The sequence below is a fragment of the Carcharodon carcharias genome, assembly GCF_017639515.1.
Source record: "Carcharodon carcharias isolate sCarCar2 chromosome X unlocalized genomic scaffold, sCarCar2.pri SUPER_X_unloc_8, whole genome shotgun sequence".
Classification (NCBI taxonomy): Eukaryota; Metazoa; Chordata; class Chondrichthyes; order Lamniformes; family Lamnidae; genus Carcharodon; species Carcharodon carcharias.
The window spans coordinates 324,125-346,599 of record NW_024470885.1 but is presented as its reverse complement, the minus strand read 5'-3'; the positions used below and the strand labels follow the sequence as shown (position 1 = coordinate 346,599).

The window sequence follows — 22,475 nt, the reverse complement described above, 5'->3', positions numbered from 1 at the left end:
TGTGGGGGGGAGAGAGAGAGAGATTGAGGTGGGGGAGAGAGAGAGAGAGATTGAGGTGGGGGAGAGAGAGAGAGAGATTGAGGTGGGGGAGAGAGAGAGAGAGATTGAGGTGGGGGAGAGAGAGAGAGAGATTGAGGTGGGGGAGAGAGAGAGAGAGATTGAGGTGGGGGGGAGAGAGAGAGATTGTGGGGGAGAGAGAGAGAGAGATTGTGGGGGAGAGAGAGAGAGAGATTGTGGGAGAGAGAGAGAGAGATTGTGGGAGAGAGAGAGAGAGATTGTGGGGGAGAGAGAGAGAGAGATTGAGGTGGGGAGAGAGAGAGCGGGATTGAGGTGGGGGAGAGAGAGCGGGATTGAGGTGGGGGAGAGAGAGAGAGAGAGATTGAGGTGGGGGAGAGAGAGAGAGATTGAGGTGGGGGAGAGAGAGAGAGAGAGATTGTGGGGGAGAGAGAGAGAGAGATTGTGGGGGAGAGAGAGAGAGAGATTGTGGGGGGGAGAGAGAGAGAGAGATTGAGGTGGGGGAGAGAGAGAGAGAGTTTGAGGTGGGGGAGAGAGAGAGAGAGATTGAGGTGGGGGAGAGAGAGAGAGAGATTGAGGTGGGGGAGAGAGAGAGAGATTGAGGTGGGGGAGAGAGAGAGAAAGAGATTGAGGTGGGGGAGAGAGAGGGAGAGAGAGATTGAGGTGGGGGAGAGAGAGAGAGATTGAGGTGGGGGAGAGAGAGAGAGATTGAGGTGGGGGAGAGAGAGAGAAAGAGATTGAGGTGGGGGAGAGAGAGAGAGATTGAGGTGGGGGAGAGAGAGAGAGTTTGAGGTGGGGGAGAGAGAGAGAGATTGAGGTGGGGGAGAGAGAGAGAGTTTGAGGTGGGGGAGAGAGAGAGAGATTGAGGTGGGGGAGAGAGCGAGAGATTGAGGTGGGGGAGAGAGAGCGAGAGATTGAGGTGGGGGAGAGAGAGAGAGAGAGATTGAGGTGGGGGAGAGAGAGATTGAGGTGGGGGAGAGAGAGAGAGAGAGATTGAGGTGGGGGAGAGAGAGAGAGAGAGATTGAGGTGGGGGAGAGAGAGAGAGATTGAGGTGGGGGAGAGAGAGAGAGAGATTGAGGTGGGGGAGAGAGAGAGAGAGAGAGAGATTGAGGTGGGGGAGATAGAGAGAGATTGAGGTGGGGGAGAGGGAGAGAGAGATTGAGGTGGGGGAGAGAGAGATTGAGGTGGGGGAGAGAGAGATTGAGGTGGGGGAGAGAGAGATTGAGGTGGGGGAGAGAGAGAGAGATTGAGGTGGGGGAGAGAGAGAGAGATTGAGGTGGGGGAGATAGAGAGAGATTGAGGTGGGGAGAGGGAGAGAGAGATTGAGGTGGGGGAGATAGAGAGAGATTGAGGTGGGGGAGAGGGAGAGAGAGATTGAGGTGGGGGAGAGAGAGAGAGATTGAGGTGGGGGAGAGAGAGAGAAAGAGATTGAGGTGGGGGAGAGAGAGAGAGATTGAGGTGGGGGAGAGAGAGAGAGTTTGAGGTGGGGGAGAGAGAGAGAGATTGAGGTGGGGGAGAGAGAGAGAGTTTGAGGTGGGGGAGAGAGAGAGAGATTGAGGTGGGGGAGAGAGCGAGAGATTGAGGTGGGGGAGAGAGCGAGAGATTGAGGTGGGGGAGAGAGAGAGAGAGATTGAGGTGGGGGAGAGAGAGATTGAGGTGGGGGAGAGAGAGAGAGAGAGATTGAGGTGGGGGAGAGAGAGAGAGATTGAGGTGGGGGAGAGAGAGAGAGAGATTGAGGTGGGGGAGAGAGAGAGAGAGAGAGAGATTGAGGTGGGGGAGATAGAGAGAGATTGAGGTGGGGGAGAGGGAGAGAGAGATTGAGGTGGGGGAGAGAGAGATTGAGGTGGGGGAGAGAGAGATTGAGGTGGGGGAGAGAGAGAGAGATTGAGGTGGGGGAGAGAGAGAGAGATTGAGGTGGGGGAGATAGAGAGAGATTGAGGTGGGGAGAGGGAGAGAGAGATTGAGGTGGGGGAGATAGAGAGAGATTGAGGTGGGGGAGAGGGAGAGAGAGATTGAGGTGGGGGAGAGAGAGATTGAGGTGGGGGAGAGAGAGATTGAGGTGGGGGAGAGAGAGATTGAGGTGGGGGAGAGAGAGAGAGAGATTGAGGTGGGGGGGAGAGAGAGAGAGAGAGATTGAGGTGGGGGAGAGAGAGATAGAGGTGGGGGAGAGAGAGATTGAGGTGGGGGAGAGAGAGATAGAGGTGGGGGAGAGAGAGATTGAGGTGGGGGAGAGAGAGAGTGAGGTGGGGGAGAGAGAGATTGAGGTGGGGGAGAGAGAGATTGAGGTGGGGGAGAGAGAGATTGAGGTGGGGGAGAGAGAGATTGAGGTGGGGGAGAGAGAGATTGAGGTGGGGGAGAGAGAGATTGAGGTGGGGGAGAGAGAGATTGAGGTGGGGGAGAGAGAGATTGAGGTGGGGGAGAGAGAGATTGAAGTGGGGGAGAGAGAGATTGAAGTGGGGGAGAGAGAGATTGAGGTGGGGGAGAGAGAGAGAGAGAGATTGAGGTGGGGGAGAGAGAGAGAGATTGAGGTGGGGGAGAGAGAGAGAGAGAGAGATTGAGGTGGGGGAGAGAGAGAGAGAGAGATTGAGGTGGGGGAGAGAGAGAGAGAGAGATTGAGGTGGGGGAGAGAGAGAGAGAGAGATTGAGGTGGGGGAGAGAGAGAGAGAGATTGAGGTGGTGGAGAGAGAGAGAGAGATTGAGGTGGTGGAGAGAGAGAGAGAGATTGAGGTGGTGGAGAGAGAGAGAGAGATTGAGGTGGTGGAGAGAGAGAGAGATTGCGGTGGTGGAGAGAGAGAGAGAGAGATTGAGGTGGGGTGGAGAGAGAGATTGCGGTGGTGGAGAGAGAGAGAGAGATTGAGGTGGGGTGGGAGAGAGAGAGAGATTGCAGTGGTGTGGAGACAGATTGCGGGAGAGAGAGAGATTGTGTGGGGGAGAGAGAGAGAGAGATTGTGTGGGGGAGAGAGAGAGAGAGATTGTGTGCGGGAGAGAGAGAGAGAGATTGTGGGGAGAGAGAGAGAGATTGTGGGGGGGAGAGAGAGAGATTGTGGGGGAGAGAGAGAGAGAGATTGTGGGGGAGAGAGAGAGAGATTGTGGGAGAGAGAGAGATTGTGGGGCAGAGAGCGAGAGAGATTGTGGGGCAGAGAGCGAGAGAGATTGTGGGCGAGAGAGAGAGAGAGATTGTGGGCGAGAGAGAGAGAGAGATTGTGGGGGAGAGAGAGACATTGTGGGGGGGAGAGAGAGAGAGAGATTGTGGGGGGGGTGAGAGAGAGATTGTGGGGGAGAGAGAGAGAGAGAGACTGTGGGGCGGAGAGGGAGAGAGAGAGAGAGACTGTGGGGCGGAGAGAGAGAGACTGTGGGGGAGAGAGAGAGAGAGAGAGAGATTGTGGGGGAGAGAGAGAGAGATTGTGGGGGAGAGAGAGAGAGATTGTGGGGGAGAGAGAGAGTGATTGTGGGGGAGAGAGAGAGAGTGATTGTGGGGGAGAGAGAGAGAGTGATTGTGGGGGAGAGAGAGAGAGAGATTGTGGGGGGGGAGAGAGAGAGAGATTGTGGGGGGGAGAGAGAGAGACTGTGGGGCGGAGAGAGAGAGAGACTGTGGGGCGGAGAGAGAGAGAGACTGTGGGTCGGAGGGAGAGACAGACTGTTAGGCGGAGAGAGAGTGAGACTGTGGGGCTGAGAGAGAGAGAGAGATTTTGGGGGTGAGAGAAAGAGATTGTGTGGGGGAGAGCGAGAGAGATTGTGTGGGGGAGAGCGAGAGAGATTGTGTGGGTAGAGAGAGAGAGAGGGATTGTGGGGGAGGGAGAGAGAGAGAGATTGTGGGGGAGAGAGAGAGAGCGATTGTGGGGGAGAGAGAGAGAGTGATTGTGGGGGAGAGAGAGAGAGAGAAATTGTGGGGGAGAGAGAGAGAGATTGTGGGGGAGAGAGAGAGAGCGATTGTGGGGGAGAGAGAGAGAGCGATTGTGGGGGAGAGAGAGAGAGCGATTGTGGGGGAGAGAGAGAGAGCGATTGTGGGGGAGAGAGAGAGAGCGATTGTGGGGGAGAGAGAGAGAGCGATTGTGGGGGAGAGAGAGAGAGCGATTGTGGGGGAGAGAGAGAGCGATTGTGGGGGAGAGAGAGAGAGCGATTGTGGGGGAGAGAGAGAGAGCGATTGTGGGGGAGAGAGAGAGAGCGATTGTGGGGGAGAGAGAGAGAGCGATTGTGGGGGAGAGAGAGAGAGCGATTGTGGGGGAGAGAGAGAGAGCGATTGTGGGGGAGAGAGAGAGAGCGATTGTGGGGGAGAGAGAGAGAGCGATTGTGGGGGAGAGAGAGAGAGCGATTGTGGGAGAGAGAGAGAGATTGTGTGGGGGAGAGAGAGAGAGAGATTGTGTGGGGGAGAGAGAGAGAGAGATTGTGTGGGGGAGAGAGAGAGAGAGATTGTGGGGGAGAGAGAGAGAGCTTGTGGGGGGGAGAGAGAGAGATTGTGGGGGAGAGAGAGAGAGAGATTGTGGGGGAGAGAGAGAGAGATTGTGGGAGAGAGAGAGAGAGAGAGATTGTGGGGCAGAGAGCGAGAGAGATTGTGGGGCAGAGAGCGAGAGAGATTGTGGGGCAGAGAGCGAGAGAGATTGTGGGCGAGAGAGAGAGAGAGATTGTGGGGGAGAGAGAGAGAGAGATTGTGGGGGAGAGAGAGACATTGTGGGGGGGAGAGAGAGAGAGAGATTGTGGGGGGGTGAGAGAGAGATTGTGGGGGAGAGAGAGAGAGAGAGAGAGACTGTGGGGCGGAGAGGGAGAGAGAGAGAGAGACTGTGGGGCGGAGAGAGAGAGACTGTGGGGGAGAGAGAGAGAGAGAGACTGTGGGGGAGAGAGAGAGAGATTGTGGGGGAGAGAGAGAGAGATTCTGGGGTAGAGAGAGAGATTGCGGGGGAGAAAGAGAGAGAGAGAGAGATTGTGGATGAGAGAGAGAGAGAGAGTTTGTGGGGAGAGAGAGAGAGATGTGGGGGAGAGAGAGAGAGAGAGAGATTGTGGGGGAGAGAGAGAGAGAGATTGTGGGGGATAGAGAGAGAGATTGTGGGGGGAGAGAGAGAGAGATTGTGGGGGGGAGAGAGAGAGAGATTGTGGGGGAGAGGCAGAGAGAGATTGTGGGGGAGAGGGAGAGAGAGATTGTGGGGGAGAGGGAGAGAGAGATTGTGGGGGAGAGGGAGAGAGAGATTGTGGGGGAGAGAGAGAGAGAGATTGTGGGGGAGAGAGAGAGAGAGAGATTGTGGGGGAGAGAGAGAGAGAGAGATTGTGGGGGAGAGAGAGAGAGAGATTGTGGGGGAGAGAGAGAGAGAGATTGTGGGGGAGGGAGAGAGAGAGATTGTGGGGGAGGGAGAGAGAGAGATTGTGGGGGAGAGAGAGAGATTGTGGGGGAGAGAGAGAGATTGTGGGGGAGAGAGAGTGAGATTGTGGGGGAGAGAGAGAGTGAGATTGTGGGGGAGAGAGAGAGTGAGATTGTGGGAGAGAGAGAGAGACTGTGGGGCGGAGAGAGAGAGAGACTGGGGCGGAGAGAGAGAGAGACTGGGGCGGAGAGAGAGAGAGACTGTGGGGCGAAGAGAGAGAGAGAGACTGTGGGGCGAAGAGAGAGAGAGAGACGGTGGGGCGGAGAGAGAGAGAGTTTGTGGGGTAGAGAGAGAGAGAGAGATTGTGGGGGGGAGAGAGAGAGAGATTGTGGGGGAGAGAGAGAGAGACAGATTTGGGGGAGAGAGAGAGAGAGATTGTGGGGGGGAGAGAGAGAGAGATTGTGGGGGAGAGAGCGAGAGAGATTGTGGGGGAGAGAGCGAGAGAGATTGTGGGGGAGAGAGCGAGAGAGATTGTGGGGGAGAGAGCGAGAGAGATTGTGGGGGAGAGAGCGAGAGAGATTGTGGGGGAGAGAGCGAGAGAGATTGTGGGGGAGAGAGCGAGAGAGATTGTGGGGGAGAGAGCGAGAGAGATTGTGGGGGAGAGAGCGAGAGAGATTGTGGGGGAGAGAGCGAGAGAGATTGTGGGGGAGAGAGCGAGAGAGATTGTGGGGGAGAGAGCGAGAGAGATTGTGGGGGAGAGAGCGAGAGAGATTGTGGGGGAGAGAGCGAGAGAGATTGTGGGGGAGAGAGCGAGAGAGATTGTGGGGGAGAGAGCGAGAGAGATTGTGGGGGAGAGAGCGAGAGAGATTGTGGGGGAGAGAGCGAGAGAGATTGTGGGGGAGAGAGCGAGAGAGATTGTGGGGGAGAGAGCGAGATGGAGATTGTGGGGGAGAGAGCGAGATGGAGATTGTGGGGCAGAGAGCGAGATGGAGATTGTGGGGCAGAGAGCGAGATGGAGATTGTGGGGGAGAGAGCGAGATAGAGATTGTGGGGGAGAGAGCGAGATGGAGATTGTGGGGGAGAGAGCGAGATGGAGATTGTGGGGGAGAGAGCGAGATGGAGATTGTGGGGGAGAGAGCGAGATGGAGATTGTGGGGGAGAGAGCGAGATGGAGATTGTGGGGGAGAGAGCGAGATAGAGATTGTGGGGGAGAGAGCGAGAGAGAGATTGTGGGGGAGAGAGAGAGAGATTTTGGGGGAGAGAGAGAGAGAGATTGTGGGGGAGAGAGCGAGAGAGAGATTGTGGGGGAGAGAGCGAGAGAGAGATTGTGGGGGAGAGAGCGAGATTGTGGGGGAGAGAGAGAGAGATTGTGGGGGAGAGAGAGAGAGAGATTGTGGGGGAGAGAGAGAGAGAGATTGTGGGGGAGAGAGAGAGAGAGAGATTGTGGGGGAGAGAGAGAGAGAGAGAGATTGTGGGGGAGAGAGAGAGAGAGATTGTGGGGGAGAAAGAGAGAGAGATTGTGGGGTAGAGAGAGAAAGAGATTGTGGGGGAGAAAGAGAGAGAGAGAGAGATTGTGGGGGAGAGAGAGAGAGATTGTGGGGGGGAGAGAGAGAGAGATTGTGGGGGGGAGAGAGAGAGAGATTGTGGGGGGGAGAGAGAGAGAGATTGTGGGGGAGAGAGAGAGAGAGATTGTGGGGGAGAGAGAGAGAGAGATTGTGGGGGAGAGAGAGAGAGAGATTGTGGGGGAGAGAGAGAGAGAGATTGTGGGGGAGAGAGAGAGAGAGATTGTGGGGGAGAGAGAGAGAGAGATTGTGGGGGAGAGAGAGAGAGAGAGATTGTGGGGGAGAGAGAGAGAGAGATTGTGGGGGAGAGAGAGAGAGAGATTGTGGGGGAGAGAGAGAGAGAGATTGTGGGGGAGAGAGAGAGAGAGATTGTGGGGGAGAGAGAGAGATTGTGGGGGAGAGAGAGAGAGATTGTGGGGGAGAGAGAGAGAGATTGTGGGGGAGAGAGAGAGAGATTGTGGGGGAGAGAGAGAGAGATTGTGGGGGAGAGAGAGAGAGAGATTGTGGGGGAGAGAGAGAGAGAGATTGTGGGGGAGAGAGAGAGAGAGATTGTGGGGGAGAGAGAGAGAGAGATTGTGGGGGAGAGAGAGAGAGAGATTGTGGGGGAGAGAGAGAGAGAGATTGTGGGGGAGAGAGAGAGAGATTGTGGGGGAGAGAGAGAGAGATTGTGGGGGAGAGAGAGAGATTGTGGGGGGAGAGAGAGAGATTGTGGGGGAGAAAGAGAGATTGTGGGGGGGAGAGAGAGAGAGAGATTGTGGGGGGGAGAGAGAGAGAGAGATTGTGGGGGGGAGAGAGAGAGAGAGATTGTGGGGGAGAGAGAGAGAGATTGTGGGGGAGAGAGAGAGAGATTGTGGGGGAGAGAGAGAGAGATTGTGGGGGAGAGAGAGAGAGATTGTGGGGGGGAGAGAGAGAGATTGTGGGGGAGAGAGAGAGAGAGATTGTGGGGAAGAGAGGGAGAGAGAGATTGTGGGGAAGAGAGGGAGAGAGAGATTGTGGGGGAGAGAGAGTGAGAGATTGTGTCAGAGAGAGAGAGATTGTGGGGGAGAGAGAGAGAGAGATTGTGGGGGAGAGAGAGAGAGAGATTGTGGGGGAGAGAGAGAGAGAGATTGTGGGGGAGAGAGAGAGAGAGATTGTGGGGGAGAGAGAGAGAGATTGTTTGGGAGAGAGATTGTGGGGGAGAGAGAGAGAGAGAGATTGTGGGGGAGAGAGAGAGAGAGATTGTGGGGGGGAGAGAGAGAGAGATTGTGGGGGAGAGAGAGAGAGAGATTGTGGGGGAGAGAGAGAGAGATTGTTTGGGAGAGAGATTGTGGGGGAGAGAGAGAGAGAGAGATTGTGGGGGAGAGAGAGAGAGAGATTGTGGGGGGGAGAGAGAGAGAGATTGTGGGGGAGAGAGCGAGAGAGATTGTGGGGGAGAGAGCGAGAGAGATTGTGGGGGAGAGAGCGAGAGAGATTGTGGGGGAGAGAGCGAGAGAGATTGTGGGGGAGAGAGCGAGAGAGATTGTGGGGGAGAGAGCGAGAGAGATTGTGGGGGAGAGAGCGAGAGAGATTGTGGGGGAGAGAGCGAGAGAGATTGTGGGGGAGAGAGCGAGAGAGATTGTGGGGGAGAGAGCGAGAGAGATTGTGTCGGAGAGAGAGAGAGATTGTGTGCGGGGGAGAGAGGGAGAGAGAGATTGTGTGCGGGGGAGAGAGGGAGAGAGAGATTGATTGTGTGGGGGAGTGAGAGGGATTGAGGGTGTGAGGGAGAGAGAGATTGATTGTGTGCGGGGGAGAGAGGGATTGAGGGTGGGCCGATAGCTGGATTTGCATTGGGGTGGGGCAAGAGCGGGAGTGGAATTGGTGGGGAGCGAGCGGGATGGGGTGTGGTGGGGAGAGCGCGGGATGGGGTTTGGTGGGGAGTGAGCGGGATGGGGTTTGGTGGGGAGCGAGCGGGATGGGGTTTGGTGGGGAGTGAGCGGGATGGGGTTTGGTGGGGAGCGAGCGGGATGGGGTTTGGTGGGGAGCGAGCGGGATGGGGTTTGGTGGGGAGCGAGCGGGATGGGGTTTGGTGGGGAGCGAGCGGGATGGGGTTTGGTGGGGAGCGAGCGGGATGGGGTTTGGTGGGGAGCGAGCGGGATGGGGTTTGGTGGGGAGAGCGCGGGATGGGGTTTGGTGGGGGCGGGAATTTGATTGGGATTGGGGGCGGGATTGGGATTGGTGGGGAGGGGGCTGGAGCCTCGTGACAGGGGGTGCACTAGCCTCTGGGCTGGCGGCCTGTGTGGGAGGGTGGGGGTGGGAGAGAGAGGGAGGGGATGGGGATTGTTTTGGCCTCTGCTGATGAAAGCAGCAAAGAGCCTTCAGGCTGTCCTGGTGAGGGATGGAGGTGGATTATATTCGGGCAGCGGTGCTCCCCATGTCGTCACTGTGCTCCCAAGTTGAGATCAGTCGGGCGGGAGATGGCTGGTGCCTGTGGGGGTGGGGGGTGCTTACACCGTGTGGTAACAATTCCCTGTGTGTTCTCTCCAGGTCCACATCTGTGATCACTGTTGATTCACCCACTGTTACCTACAAGACACTGGATCATGGATACTGGTGTAGAAGGAGGATTGAATGTCACCCTAACTCTCCGACTGTTGATGCATGGCAAGGTGTAGTATCAGTGCCTCGTCATGTGGCCCTTTTATTGGGGTGGGGGGGGGAGGTTGCGTGCTGTGCGGTGTGTGAGTGGGGGGGTGCGAGTGTGTATTCAGTGGCGTCCCATCAAGGGGCTGTTCGTGGCTGGAATGCGCAGGTGAGTGCTACTTGGAGGTTGCAGGGGGTCGGATGCTGGTCTGGGGCATGGGGTAGTCGATGTCTGTTAAAACCTGTTTGCACCCTGATGTCCGTCACTTCTCTGTGTGATGGATTTGTGCTGACATCGAGGATTAGTCAGGAAAGTCGAAACGAGAGCAGAGGCGCTGGCCACGTCAGAATTGCCAGAGCAATGGATCTGCTGTTGTCTTGCATCAGCCTGAAAGCCTGTGTGAGGGGGGTACCTCGCTTCAATGCCTATTGCAACGTCATGAAACAATTGAAGGGTAGGGAGTCTCCGGGAACAGGTCCTCTGGCCTCAGAATGCCCAACGCCTACAGAGGCTGCATGAAACCAGTGAAAGGACAGTCACCCCCAGTGTCCCAGGGATCCACCCAGTGAAAGGACAGTCACCCCAGTGTCTCAGGGATCCACCCAGTGAAAGGACAGTCACCCCAGTGTCTCAGGGATCCAGCCAGTGAAAGGACAGTCACCCCAGTGTCTCAGGGATCCACCCAGTGAAAGGACAGTCACCTCAGTGTCTCAGGGATCCACCCAGTGAAAGGACAGTCACCCCAGTGTCTCAGGGATCCACCCAGTGAAAGGACAGTCACCCCAGTGTCTCAGGGATCCACCCAGTGAAAGGACAGTCACCCCAGTGTCTCAGAGATCCACCCAGTGAAAGGACAGTCACCCCAGTGTCCCAGAGATCCACCCAGTGAAACGAAAGTCACCCCAGTGTCCCAGAGATCCACCTAGTGAAAGCTCAGTCACCCCAGTGTCCCAGAGATCCACCCAGTGAAAGGACAGTCCCCCAGTGTCCCAGAGATCCACCCAGTGAAAGGACAGTGTCCCAGAGATCCACCCAGTGAAAGGACAGTCACCCCAGTGTCCCAGAGATCACCCAGTGAAAGGACAGTCACCCCAGTGTCCCAGAGATCCACCCAGTGAAAGGACAGTCACCCCAGTGTCCCAGAGATCCACCCAGTGAAAGGACAGTCACCCCAGTGTCCCAGAGATCCACCCAGTGAAAGGACAGTCACCACAGTGTCCCAGAGATCCACCTAGTGAAAGGACAGTCACCCTAGTGTCCCAGAGATCCACCCAGTGAAAGGACAGTCACCCCAGTGTCCCAGAGATCCACCCAGTGAAAGGACAGTGTCCCAGAGATCCACCCAGTGAAAGGACAGTCACCCCAGTGTCCCAGAGATCACCCAGTGAAAGGACAGTCACCCCAGTGTCCCAGAGATCCACCCAGTGAAAGGACAGTCCCCCAGTGTCCCAGAGATCCACCCAGTGAAAGGACAGTGTCCCAGAGATCCACCCAGTGAAAGGACAGTGTCCCAGAGATCCACCCAGTGAAAGGACAGTGTCCCAGAGATCCACCCAGTGAAAGGACAGTGTCCCAGAGATCCACCCAGTGAAAGGACAGTGTCCCAGAGATCCACCCAGTGAAAGGACAGTCACCCCAGTGTCCCAGAGATCCACCTAGTGAAAGGACAGTCACCCCCAGTGTCCCAGAGATTCACCCAGTGAAAGGACAGTCACCCCAGTGTCCCAGAGATCCACCCAGTGAAAGGACAGTCACCCCAGTGTCCCAGAGATCCACCCAGTGAAAGGACAGTCACCCCAGTGTCCCAGAGATCCACCCAGTGAAAGGACAGTCACCCCAGTGTCCCAGAGATCACCCAGTGAAAGGACAGTCACCCCAGTGTCCCAGGGATCACCCAGTGAAAGGACAGTCACTCCCAGTGTCCCAGGGATCCACCCAGTGAAAGGACAGTCACCCCAGTGTCCCAGAGATCCACCCAGTGAAAGGACAGTCACCCCAGTGTCCCAGAGATCCACCCAGTGAAAGGACAGTCACCCCAGTGTCCCAGAGATCCACCCAGTGAAAGGACAGTCACCCCAGTGTCCCAGAGATCCACCCAGTGAAAGGACAGTCACCCCAGTGTCCCAGAGATTCACCCAGTGAAAGGACAGTCACCCCAGTTTCCCAGAGATCCACCCACTGAAAGTACAGTCACCCCAGTGTCCCAGAGATCCACCCAGTGAAAGGACAGTGTCCCAGAGATCCACCCAGTGAAAGGACAGTCACCCCAGTGTCCCAGAGATCACCCAGTGAAAGGACAGTCACCCCAGTGTCCCAGAGATCCACCCAGTGAAAGGACAGTCACCCCAGTGTCCCAGAGATCCACCCAGTGAAAGGACAGTCACCCCAGTGTCCCAGAGATCCACCCAGTGAAAGGACAGTCACCACAGTGTCCCAGAGATCCACCTAGTGAAAGGACAGTCACCCTAGTGTCCCAGAGATCCACCCAGTGAAAGGACAGTCACCCCAGTGTCCCAGAGATCCACCCAGTGAAAGGACAGTGTCCCAGAGATCCACCCAGTGAAAGGACAGTCACCCCAGTGTCCCAGAGATCACCCAGTGAAAGGACAGTCACCCCAGTGTCCCAGAGATCCACCCAGTGAAAGGACAGTCCCCCAGTGTCCCAGAGATCCACCCAGTGAAAGGACAGTGTCCCAGAGATCCACCCAGTGAAAGGACAGTGTCCCAGAGATCCACCCAGTGAAAGGACAGTGTCCCAGAGATCCACCCAGTGAAAGGACAGTGTCCCAGAGATCCACCCAGTGAAAGGACAGTGTCCCAGAGATCCACCCAGTGAAAGGACAGTGTCCCAGAGATCCACCCAGTGAAAGGACAGTCACCCCAGTGTCCCAGAGATCCACCTAGTGAAAGGACAGTCACCCCCAGTGTCCCAGAGATTCACCCAGTGAAAGGACAGTCACCCCAGTGTCCCAGAGATCCACCCAGTGAAAGGACAGTCACCCCAGTGTCCCAGAGATCCACCCAGTGAAAGGACAGTCACCCCAGTGTCCCAGAGATCCACCCAGTGAAAGGACAGTCACCCCAGTGTCCCAGAGATCACCCAGTGAAAGGACAGTCACCCCAGTGTCCCAGGGATCACCCAGTGAAAGGACAGTCACTCCCAGTGTCCCAGGGATCCACCCAGTGAAAGGACAGTCACCCCAGTGTCCCAGAGATCCACCCAGTGAAAGTACAGTCACCCCAGTGTCCCAGAGATCCACCCAGTGAAAGGACAGTCACCCCAGTGTCCCAGAGATCCACCCAGTGAAAGGACAGTCACCCCAGTGTCCCAGAGATCCACCCAGTGAAAGGACAGTCACCCCAGTGTCCCAGAGATTCACCCAGTGAAAGGACAGTCACCCCAGTTTCCCAGAGATCCACCCACTGAAAGTACAGTCACCCCAGTGTCCCAGAGATCCACCCAGTGAAAGGACAGTCCCCCAGTGTCCCAGAGATCCACCCAGTGAAAGGACAGTGGCCCAGAGATCCACCCAGTGAAAGGACAGTCACCCCAGTGTCCCAGAGATCATCCAGTGAAAGGACAGTCACCCCAGTGTCCCAGAGATCCACCCAGTGAAAGGACAGTCCCCCAGTGTCCCAGAGATCCACCCAGTGAAAGGACAGTGTCCCAGAGATCCACCCAGTGAAAGGACAGTGTCCCAGAGATCCACCCAGTGAAAGGACAGTGTCCCAGAGATCCACCCAGTGAAAGGACAGTCACCCCAGTGTCCCAGAGATCCACCTAGTGAAAGGACAGTCACCCCCAGTGTCCCAGAGATTCACCCAGTGAAAGGACAGTCACCCCAGTGTCCCAGAGATCCACCCAGTGAAAGGACAGTCACCCCAGTGTCCCAGAGATCCACCCAGTGAAAGGACAGTCACCCCAGTGTCCCAGAGATCCACCCAGTGAAAGGACAGTCACCCCAGTGTCCCAGAGATCACCCAGTGAAAGGACAGTCACCCCAGTGTCCCAGGGATCACCCAGTGAAAGGACAGTCACTCCCAGTGTCCCAGGGATCCACCCAGTGAAAGGACAGTCACCCCAGTGTCCCAGAGATCCACCCAGTGAAAGGACAGTCACCCCAGTGTCCCAGAGATCCACCCAGTGAAAGTGTCCCAGAGATCCACCCAGTGAAAGGACAGTCACCCCAGTGTCCCAGAGATCCACCCAGTGAAAGGACAGTCACCCCAGTGTCCCAGAGATCCACCCAGTGAAAGGACAGTCACCCCAGTGTCCCAGAGATCCACCCAGTGAAAGGACAGTCACCCCAGTGTCCCAGAGATTCACCCAGTGAAAGGACAGTCACCCCAGTTTCCCAGAGATCCACCCACTGAAAGTACAGTCACCCCAGTGTCCCAGAGATCACCCAGTGAAAGGACAGACCCCCAGTGTTCCAGAGATCCACCTAGTGAAAGGACAGTCACCCCAGTGTCCCAGAGATCCACCCAGCGAAAGGACAGTCACCCTAGTGTCCCAGAGATCCACTTAGTGAAAGGACAGTCACCCCAGTGTCCCAGAGATCCACCCAGTGAAAGGACAGTCACCCCAGTGTCCCAGAGATCCACCCAGTGAAAGGACAGTCACCCCAGTGTCCCAGAGATCCACCCAGTGAAAGGACAGTCACCCCAGTGTCCCAGAGATCACCCAGTGAAAGGACAGTCCCCCAGTGTTCCAGAGATCCACCTAGTGAAAGGACAGTCACCCCAGTGTCCCAGAGATCCACCCAATGAAAGGACAGTCACCCCAGTGTCTCAGGGATCCACCCAGTGAAAGGACAGTCACCTCAGTGTCTCAGGGATCCACCCAGTGAAAGGACAGTCACCCCAGTGTCTCAAGGATCCACCCAGTGAAAGGACAGTCACCCCAGTGTCTCAGGGATCCACCCAGTGAAAGGACAGTCACTCCAGTGTCTCAGGGATCCACCCAGTGAAAGGACAGTCACCCCAGTGTCTCAGGGATCCACCCAGTGAAAGGACAGTCACCTCAGTGTCTCAGGGATCCACCCAGTGAAAGGACAGTCACCCCAGTGTCTCAGGGATCCACCCAGTGAAAGGACAGTCACCCCAGTGTCTCAGGGATCCACCCAGTGAATGGACAGTCACCCCAGTGTTTCAGGGATCCACCCAGTGAAAGGACAGTCACCCCAGTGTCCCAGAGATCCACCCAGTGAAACGAAAGTCACCCCAGTGTCCCAGAGATCCACCTAGTGAAAGCTCAGTCACCCCAGTGTCCCAGAGATCCACCCAGTGAAAGGACAGTCCCCCAGTGTCCCAGAGATCCACCCAGTGAAAGGACAGTGTCCCAGAGATCCACCCAGTGAAAGGACAGTGTCCCAGAGATCCACCCAGTGAAAGGACAGTGTCCCAGAGATCCACCCAGTGAAAGGACAGTGTCCCAGAGATCCGCCCAGTGAAAGGACAGTCACCCCAGTGTCCCAGAGATCACCCAGTGAAAGGACAGTCACCCCAGTGTCCCAGAGATCCACCCAGTGAAAGGACAGTCACCCCAGTGTCCCAGAGATCCACCCAGTGAAAGGACAGTCACCACAGTGTCCCAGAGATCCACCTAGTGAAAGGACAGTCACCACAGTGTCCCAGAGATCCACCCAGTGAAAGGACAGTCCCCCAGTGTCCCAGAGATCCACCCAGTGAAAGGACAGTGTCCCAGAGATCCACCCAGTGAAAGGACAGTCACCCCAGTGTCCCAGAGATCACCCAGTGAAAGGACAGTCACCCCAGTGTCCCAGAGATCACCCAGTGAAAGGACAGTCACCCCAGTGTCCCAGAGATCCACCCAGTGAAAGGACAGTCCCCCAGTGTCCCAGAGATCCACCCACTGAAAGGACAGTGTCCCAGAGATCCACCCAGTGAAAGGACAGTCACCCCAGTGTCCCAGAGATCACCCAGTGAAAGGACAGTCACCCCAGTGTCCCAGAGATCCACTTAGTGAAAGGACAGTCACCCCCAGTGTCCCAGAGATCACCCACTGAAAGGACAGTCACCCCAGTGTCCCGGAGATCCACCCAGTGAAAGGACAGTCACTACAGTGTCCCAGAGATCCACCCAGTGAAAGGACAGTCACCCCAGTGTCCCAGAGATCCACCCAGTGAAAGGACAGTGTCCCAGAGATCACCCAGTGAAAGGACAGTCACCCCAGTGTCCCAGAGATCCACCCAGTGAAAGGACAGTCACCCCAGTGTCCCAGAGATCCACCCAGTGAAAGGACAGTCACCCCAGTGTCCCAGAGATCCACCCAGTGAAAGGACAGTCACCCCAGTGTCCCAGAGATCCACCCAGTGAAAGGACAGTCACCCCAGTGTCCCAGAGATTCACCCAGTGAAAGGACAGTCACCCCAGTTTCCCAGAGATCCACCCACTGAAAGTACAGTCACCCCAGTGTCCCAGAGATCACCCAGTGAAAGGACAGACCCCCAGTGTTCCAGAGATCCACCTAGTGAAAGGACAGTCACCCCAGTGTCCCAGAGATCCACCCAGCGAAAGGACAGTCACCCTAGTGTCCCAGAGATCCACTTAGTGAAAGGACAGTCACCCCAGTGTCCCAGAGATCCACCCAGTGAAAGGACAGTCACCCCAGTGTCCCAGAGATCCACCCAGTGAAAGGACAGTCACCCCAGTGTCCCAGAGATCCACCCAGTGAAAGGACAGTCACCCCAGTGTCCCAGAGATCACCCAGTGAAAGGACAGTCCCCCAGTGTTCCAGAGATCCACCTAGTGAAAGGACAGTCACCCCAGTGTCCCAGAGATCCACCCAATGAAAGGACAGTCACCCCAGAGTCTCAGGGATCCACCCAGTGAAAGGACAGTCACCTCAGTGTCTCAGGGATCCACCCAGTGAAAGGACAGTCACCCCAGTGTCTCAAGGATCCACCCAGTGAAAGGACAGTCACCCCAGTGTCTCAGGGATCCACCCAGTGAAAGGACAGTCACTCCAGTGTCTCAGGGATCCACCCAGTGAAAGGACAGTCACCCCAGTGTCTCAGGGATCCACCCAGTGAAAGGACAGTCACCTCAGTGTCTCAGGGATCCACCCAGTGAAAGGACAGTCACCCCAGTGTCTCAGGGATCCACCCAGTGAAAGGACAGTCACCCCAGTGTCTCAGGGATCCACCCAGTGAATGGACAGTCACCCCAGTGTTTCAGGGATCCACCCAGTGAAAGGACAGTCACCCCAGTGTCCCAGAGATCCACCCAGTGAAACGAAAGTCACCCCAGTGTCCCAGAGATCCACCTAGTGAAAGCTCAGTCACCCCAGTGTCCCAGAGATCCACCCAGTGAAAGGACAGTCCCCCAGTGTCCCAGAGATCCACCCAGTGAAAGGACAGTGTCCCAGAGATCCACCCAGTGAAAGGACAGTGTCCCAGAGATCCACCCAGTGAAAGGACAGTGTCCCAGAGATCCACCCAGTGAAAGGACAGTGTCCCAGAGATCCACCCAGTGAAAGGACAGTGTCCCAGAGATCCACCCAGTGAAAGGACAGTGTCCCAGAGATCCACCCAGTGAAAGGACAGTCACCCCAGTGTCCCAGAGATCACCCAGTGAAAGGACAGTCACCCCAGTGTCCCAGAGATCCACCCAGTGAAAGGACAGTCACCCCAGTGTCCCAGAGATCCACCCAGTGAAAGGACAGTCACCACAGTGTCCCAGAGATCCACCTAGTGAAAGGACAGTCACCACAGTGTCCCAGAGATCCACCCAGTGAAAGGACAGTCCCCCAGTGTCCCAGAGATCCACCCAGTGAAAGGACAGTGTCCCAGTGTCCCAGAGATCACCCAGTGAAAGGACAGTCACCCCAGTGTCCCAGAGATCCACCCAGTGAAAGGACAGTCACCCCAGTGTCCCAGAGATCCACCCAGTGAAAGGACAGTCACCACAGTGTCCCAGAGATCCACCTAGTGAAAGGACAGTCACCACAGTGTCCCAGAGATCCACCCAGTGAAAGGACAGTCCCCCAGTGTCCCAGAGATCCACCCAGTGAAAGGACAGTGTCCCAGAGATCCACCCAGTGAAAGGACAGTCACCCCAGTGTCCCAGAGATCACCCAGTGAAAGGACAGTCACCCCAGTGTCCCAGAGATCCACCCAGTGAAAGGACAGTCCCCCAGTGTCCCAGAGATCCACCCACTGAAAGGACAGTGTCCCAGAGATCCACCCAGTGAAAGGATAGTCACCCCAGTGTCCCAGAGATCACCCAGTGAAAGGACAGTCACCCCAGTGTCCCAGAGATCCACTTAGTGAAAGGACAGTCACCCCCAGTGTCCCAGAGATCCACCCACTGAAAGGACAGTCACCCCAGTGTCCCGGAGATCCACCCAGTGAAAGGACAGTCACTACAGTGTCCCAGAGATCCACCCAGTGAAAGGACAGTCACCCCAGTGTCCCAGAGATCCACCCAGTGAAAGGACAGTGTCCCAGAGATCACCCAGTGAAAGGACAGTCACCCCAGTGTCCCAGAGATCCACCCAGTGAAAGGACAGTCACCCCAGTGTCCCAGAGATCCACCCAGTGAAAGGACAGTCACCCCAGTGTCCCAGAGATCCACCCAGTGAAAGGACAGTCACCCCAGTGTCCCAGAGATCCACCCAGTGAAAGGACGGTCACCCCAGTGTCCCAGAGATCCACTTAGTGAAAGGACAGTCACCCCAGTGTCCCAGAGATCCACCCAGTGAAAGGACAGTCACCCCAGTGTCCCAGAGATCCACCCAGTGAAGGGACAGTCACCCCAGTGTCCCAGAGATCCACCCAGTGAAAGGACAGTCACCCCAGTGTCCCAGAGATCCACCCAGTGAAAGGACAGTCACCCCAGTGTCCCAGAGATCCACCCAGTGAAAGGACGGTCACCCCAGTGTCCCAGAGATCCACTTAGTGAAAGGACAGTCACCCCAGTGTCCCAGAGATCCACCCAGTGAAAGGACAGTCACCCCAGTGTCCCAGAGATCACCCAGTGAAAGGACAGTCCCCCAGTGTTCCAGAGATCCACCCAGTGAAAGGACAGTCACCCCAGTGTCCCAGAGATCACCCAGTGAAAGGACAGTCCCCCAGTGTTCCAGAGATCCACCTAGTGAAAGGACAGTCACCCCAGTGTCCCAGAGATCCACCCAGTGAAAGGACAGTCACCCCAGTGTCCTAGAGATTCATCCAGTGAAAGGACAGTCAACCCAGTGTCCCAGAGATCCACCTAGTGAAAGGACAGTCACCCCAGTGTCCCAGAGATCACCCAGTGAAAGGACAGTTCCCCCAGTGTCTCAGGGATCCACCCAGTGAAAGGACAGTCACCCCAGTGTCTCCGGGATCCACCCAGTGAAAGGACATTCACCCCAGTGTCTCAGGGATCCACCCAGTGAAAGGACAGTCACCCCAGTGTCTCAGGGATCCACCCAGTGAAAGGACAGTCACCCCAGTGTCCCAGAGATCCACCCAGTGAAACGAAAGTCACCCCAGTGTCCCAGAGATCCACCTAGTGAAAGCTCAGTCACCCCAGTGTCCCAGAGATCCACCCAGTGAAAGGACAGTCCCCCAGTGTCCCAGAGATCCACCCAGTGAAAGGACAGTCACCCCAGTGTCCCAGAGATCACCCAGTGAAAGGACAGTCACCCCAGTGTCCCAGAGATCCACCCAGTGAAAGGACAGTCCCCCAGTGTCCCAGAGATCCACCCAGTGAAAGGACAGTGTCCCAGAGATCCACCCAGTGAAAGGACAGTCACCCCAGTGTCCCAGAGATCCACCCAGTGAAAGGACAGTCACCCCAGTGTCCCAGAGATTCACCCAGTGAAAGGACAGTCACTCCAGTGTCCCAGAGATCCACCCACTGAAAGTACAGTCACCCCAGTGTCCCAGAGATCACCCAGTGAAAGGACAGTCCCCCAGTGTTCCAGAGATCCACCTAGTGAAAGGACAGTCACCCCAGTGTCCCAGAGATCCACCCAGTGAAAGGACAGTCACCCTAGTGTCCCAGAGATCCACTTAGTGAAAGGACAGTCACCCCAGTGTCCCAGAGATCCACCTAGTGAAAGGACAGTCACCCCAGTGTCCCAGAGATCCACCCAGTGAAAGGACAAGTACCCCAGTGTCCCAGATATCCACCCAGTGAAAGGACAGTCACCCCAGTGTCCCAGAGATCCACCCAGTGAAAGGACAGTCACCCCAGTGTCCCAGAGACTCACCAGTGAAAGGACAGTCACCCCAGTGTCCCAGAGATCCACCCACTGAAAGGACAGTCACCCCAGTGTCCCAGAGATCCACCTAGTGAAAGGACAGTCACCCCAGTGTCCCAGAGATCCACCCAGTGAAAGGACAGTCACCCCAGTGTCCCAGAGATCCACCCAGTGAAAGGACAGTCACCCCAGTGTTCCAGAGATCCACCTAGTGAAAGGACAGTCACCCCCAGTGTCCCAGAGATTCACCCAGTGAAAGGACAGTCACCACAGTGTCCCAGAGATCCATCCAGTGAAAGGACAGTTACCCCAGTGTCCCAGAGATCCACCTAGTGAAAGGACAGTCACCCTAGTGTCCCAGAGATCCACCCACTGAAAGGACAGTCCCCCAGTGTCCCAGAGATCCACCCAGTGAAAGGACAGTGTCCCAGAGATCCACCCAGTGAAAGGACAGTCACCGCAGTGTCCCAGAGATCACCCAGTGAAAGGACAGTCACCCCAGTGTCCCAGAGATCCACCCAGTGAAAGGACAGTCCCCCAGTGTCCCGGAGATCCACCCACTGAAAGGACAGTGTCCCAGAGATCCACCTAGTGAAAGGACAGTCACCCCAATGTCCCAGAGATCCACCCAGTGAACGGACAGTCACCCCAGTGTCCCAGAGATCCACCCAGTGAAAGGACAGTCACCCCAGTGTCCCAGAGATTCACCCAGTGAAAGGACAGTCACCCCAGTGTCCCAGAGATCCACCCACTGAAAGGACAATCACCCTAGTGTCCCAGAGATCCACCCAGTGAAAGGACCGTCACCCCAGTGTCCCAGAGATCCACCCAGTGAAAGGACAGTCCCCCAGTGTCCCAGAGATCCACCCAGTGAAACGACAGTGTCCCAGAGATCCACCCAGTGAAAGGACAGTCACCCCAGTGTCCCAGAGATCACCCAGTGAAAGGACAGTCACCCCAGTGTCCCAGAGATCCACCGAGTGAAAGGACAGTCACCCGCAGTGTCCCAGAGATTCACCCAGTGAAAGGACAGTCACCCCAGTGTCCCAGAGATCCACCCAGTGAAAGGACAGTCACCCCAGTGTCCCAGAGATCCACCAAGTGAAAGGACAGTCACCCCAGTGTCCCAGAGATCACCCAGTGAAAGGACAGTCACCCCAGTGTCCCAGAGATCCACCCAGTGAAAGGACAGTCACCCCAGTGTCCCAGAGATCAGCCAGTGAAAGGACAGTCACCCCAGTGTCCCAGGGATCACCCAGTGAAAGGACAGTCACTCCCAGTGTCCCAGGGATCCACCCAGTGAAAGGACAGTCACCCCAGTGTCCCAGAGATCCACCCAGTGAAAGGACAGTCACCCCAGTGTCCCAGAGATCCACCCAGTGAAAGGACAGTCACCCCAGTGTCCCAGAGATCCACCCAGTGAAAGGACAGTCACCCCAGTGTCCCAGAGATCCACCCAGTGAAAGGACAGTCACCCCAGTGTCCCAGAGATCCACCCAGTGAAAGGACAGTCACCCCAGTGTCCCAGAGATCCACCCAGTGAAAGGACAGTCACCCCAGTGTCCCAGAGATTCACCCAGTGAAAGGACAGTCACTCCAGTGTCCCAGAGATCCACCCACTGAAAGTACAGTCACCCCAGTGTCCCAGAGATCACCCAGTGAAAAGACAGTCCCCCAGTGGTCCAGAGATCCACCTAGTGAAAGGACAGTCACCCCAGTGTCCCAGAGATCCACCCAGTGAATGGACAGTCACCCTAGTGTCCCAGAGATCCACTTAGTGAAAGGACAGTCACCCCAGTGTCCCAGATATCCACCCAGTGAAAGGACAGTCACCCCAGTGTCCCAGAGATCCACCCAGTGAAAGGACAAGTACCCCAGTGTCCCAGAGATCCACCCAGTGAAAGGACAGTCACCCCAGTGTCCCAGAGATCCACCCAGTGAAAGGACAGTCACCCCAGTGTCCCAGAGATTCACCCAGTGAAAGGACAGTCACCCCAGTGTCCCAGAGATCCACCCAGTGAAAGGACAGTCACCCCAGTGTCCCAGAGATCCACCTAGTGAAAGGACAGTCACCCCAGTGTCCCAGAGATCCACCCAGTGAAAGGACAGTCACCCCAGTGTCCCAGAGATCCGCCCAGTGAAAGGACAGTCACCCCAGTGTCCCAGAGATCCACCTAGTGAAAGGACAGTCACCACCAGTGTCCCAGAGATTCACCCAGTGAAAGGACAGTCACCACAGTGTCCCAGAGATCCACCCAGTGAAAGGACAGTCACCCCAGTGTCCCAGAGATCCACCTAGTGAAAGGACAGTCACCCTAGTGTCCCAGAGATCCACCCACTGAAAGGACAGTCCCCCAGTGTCCCAGAGATCCACCCAGTGAAAGGACAGTGTCCCAGAGATCCACCCAGTGAAAGGACAGTCACCCCAGTGTCCCAGAGATCACCCAGTGAAAGGACAGTCACCCCAGTGTCCCAGAGATCCACCCAGTGAAAGGACAGTCCCCCAGTGTCCCAGAGATCCACCCACTGAAAGGACAGTGTCCCAGAGATCCACCTAGTGAAAGGACAGTCACCCCAATGTCCCAGAGATCCACCCAGTGAACGGACAGTCACCCCAGTGTCCCAGAGATCCACCCAGTGAAAGGACAGTCACCCCAGTGTCCCAGAGATTCACCCAGTGAAAGGACAGTCACCCCAGTGTCCCAGTGATCCACCCACTGAAAGGACAGTCACCCCAGTGTCCCAGAGATCCACCCAGTGAAAGGACAGTCACCCCAGTGTCCCAGAGATCCACTTA

The 22,475-nt window shown here is 56.4% G+C and overlaps 1 protein-coding gene across 3 annotated transcripts in view; it reads left to right on the top strand.

Moving 5' to 3' along the window:
- The window catches only part of LOC121275108 (poly(rC)-binding protein 3-like), a 158,451-nt gene that overhangs the window by 54,203 nt on the left and 81,773 nt on the right, over window positions 1–22,475 (top strand). For all 3 annotated transcript variants that reach the window (XM_041182523.1, XM_041182522.1, XM_041182521.1), the window contains exon 2: window positions 9,372–9,493. In XM_041182523.1, coding sequence (XP_041038457.1) covers window positions 9,428–9,493 — 66 coding nt within the window. In that variant the 5' untranslated portion in view covers window positions 9,372–9,427. The remainder of the gene's footprint in view (window positions 1–9,371; window positions 9,494–22,475) is intronic.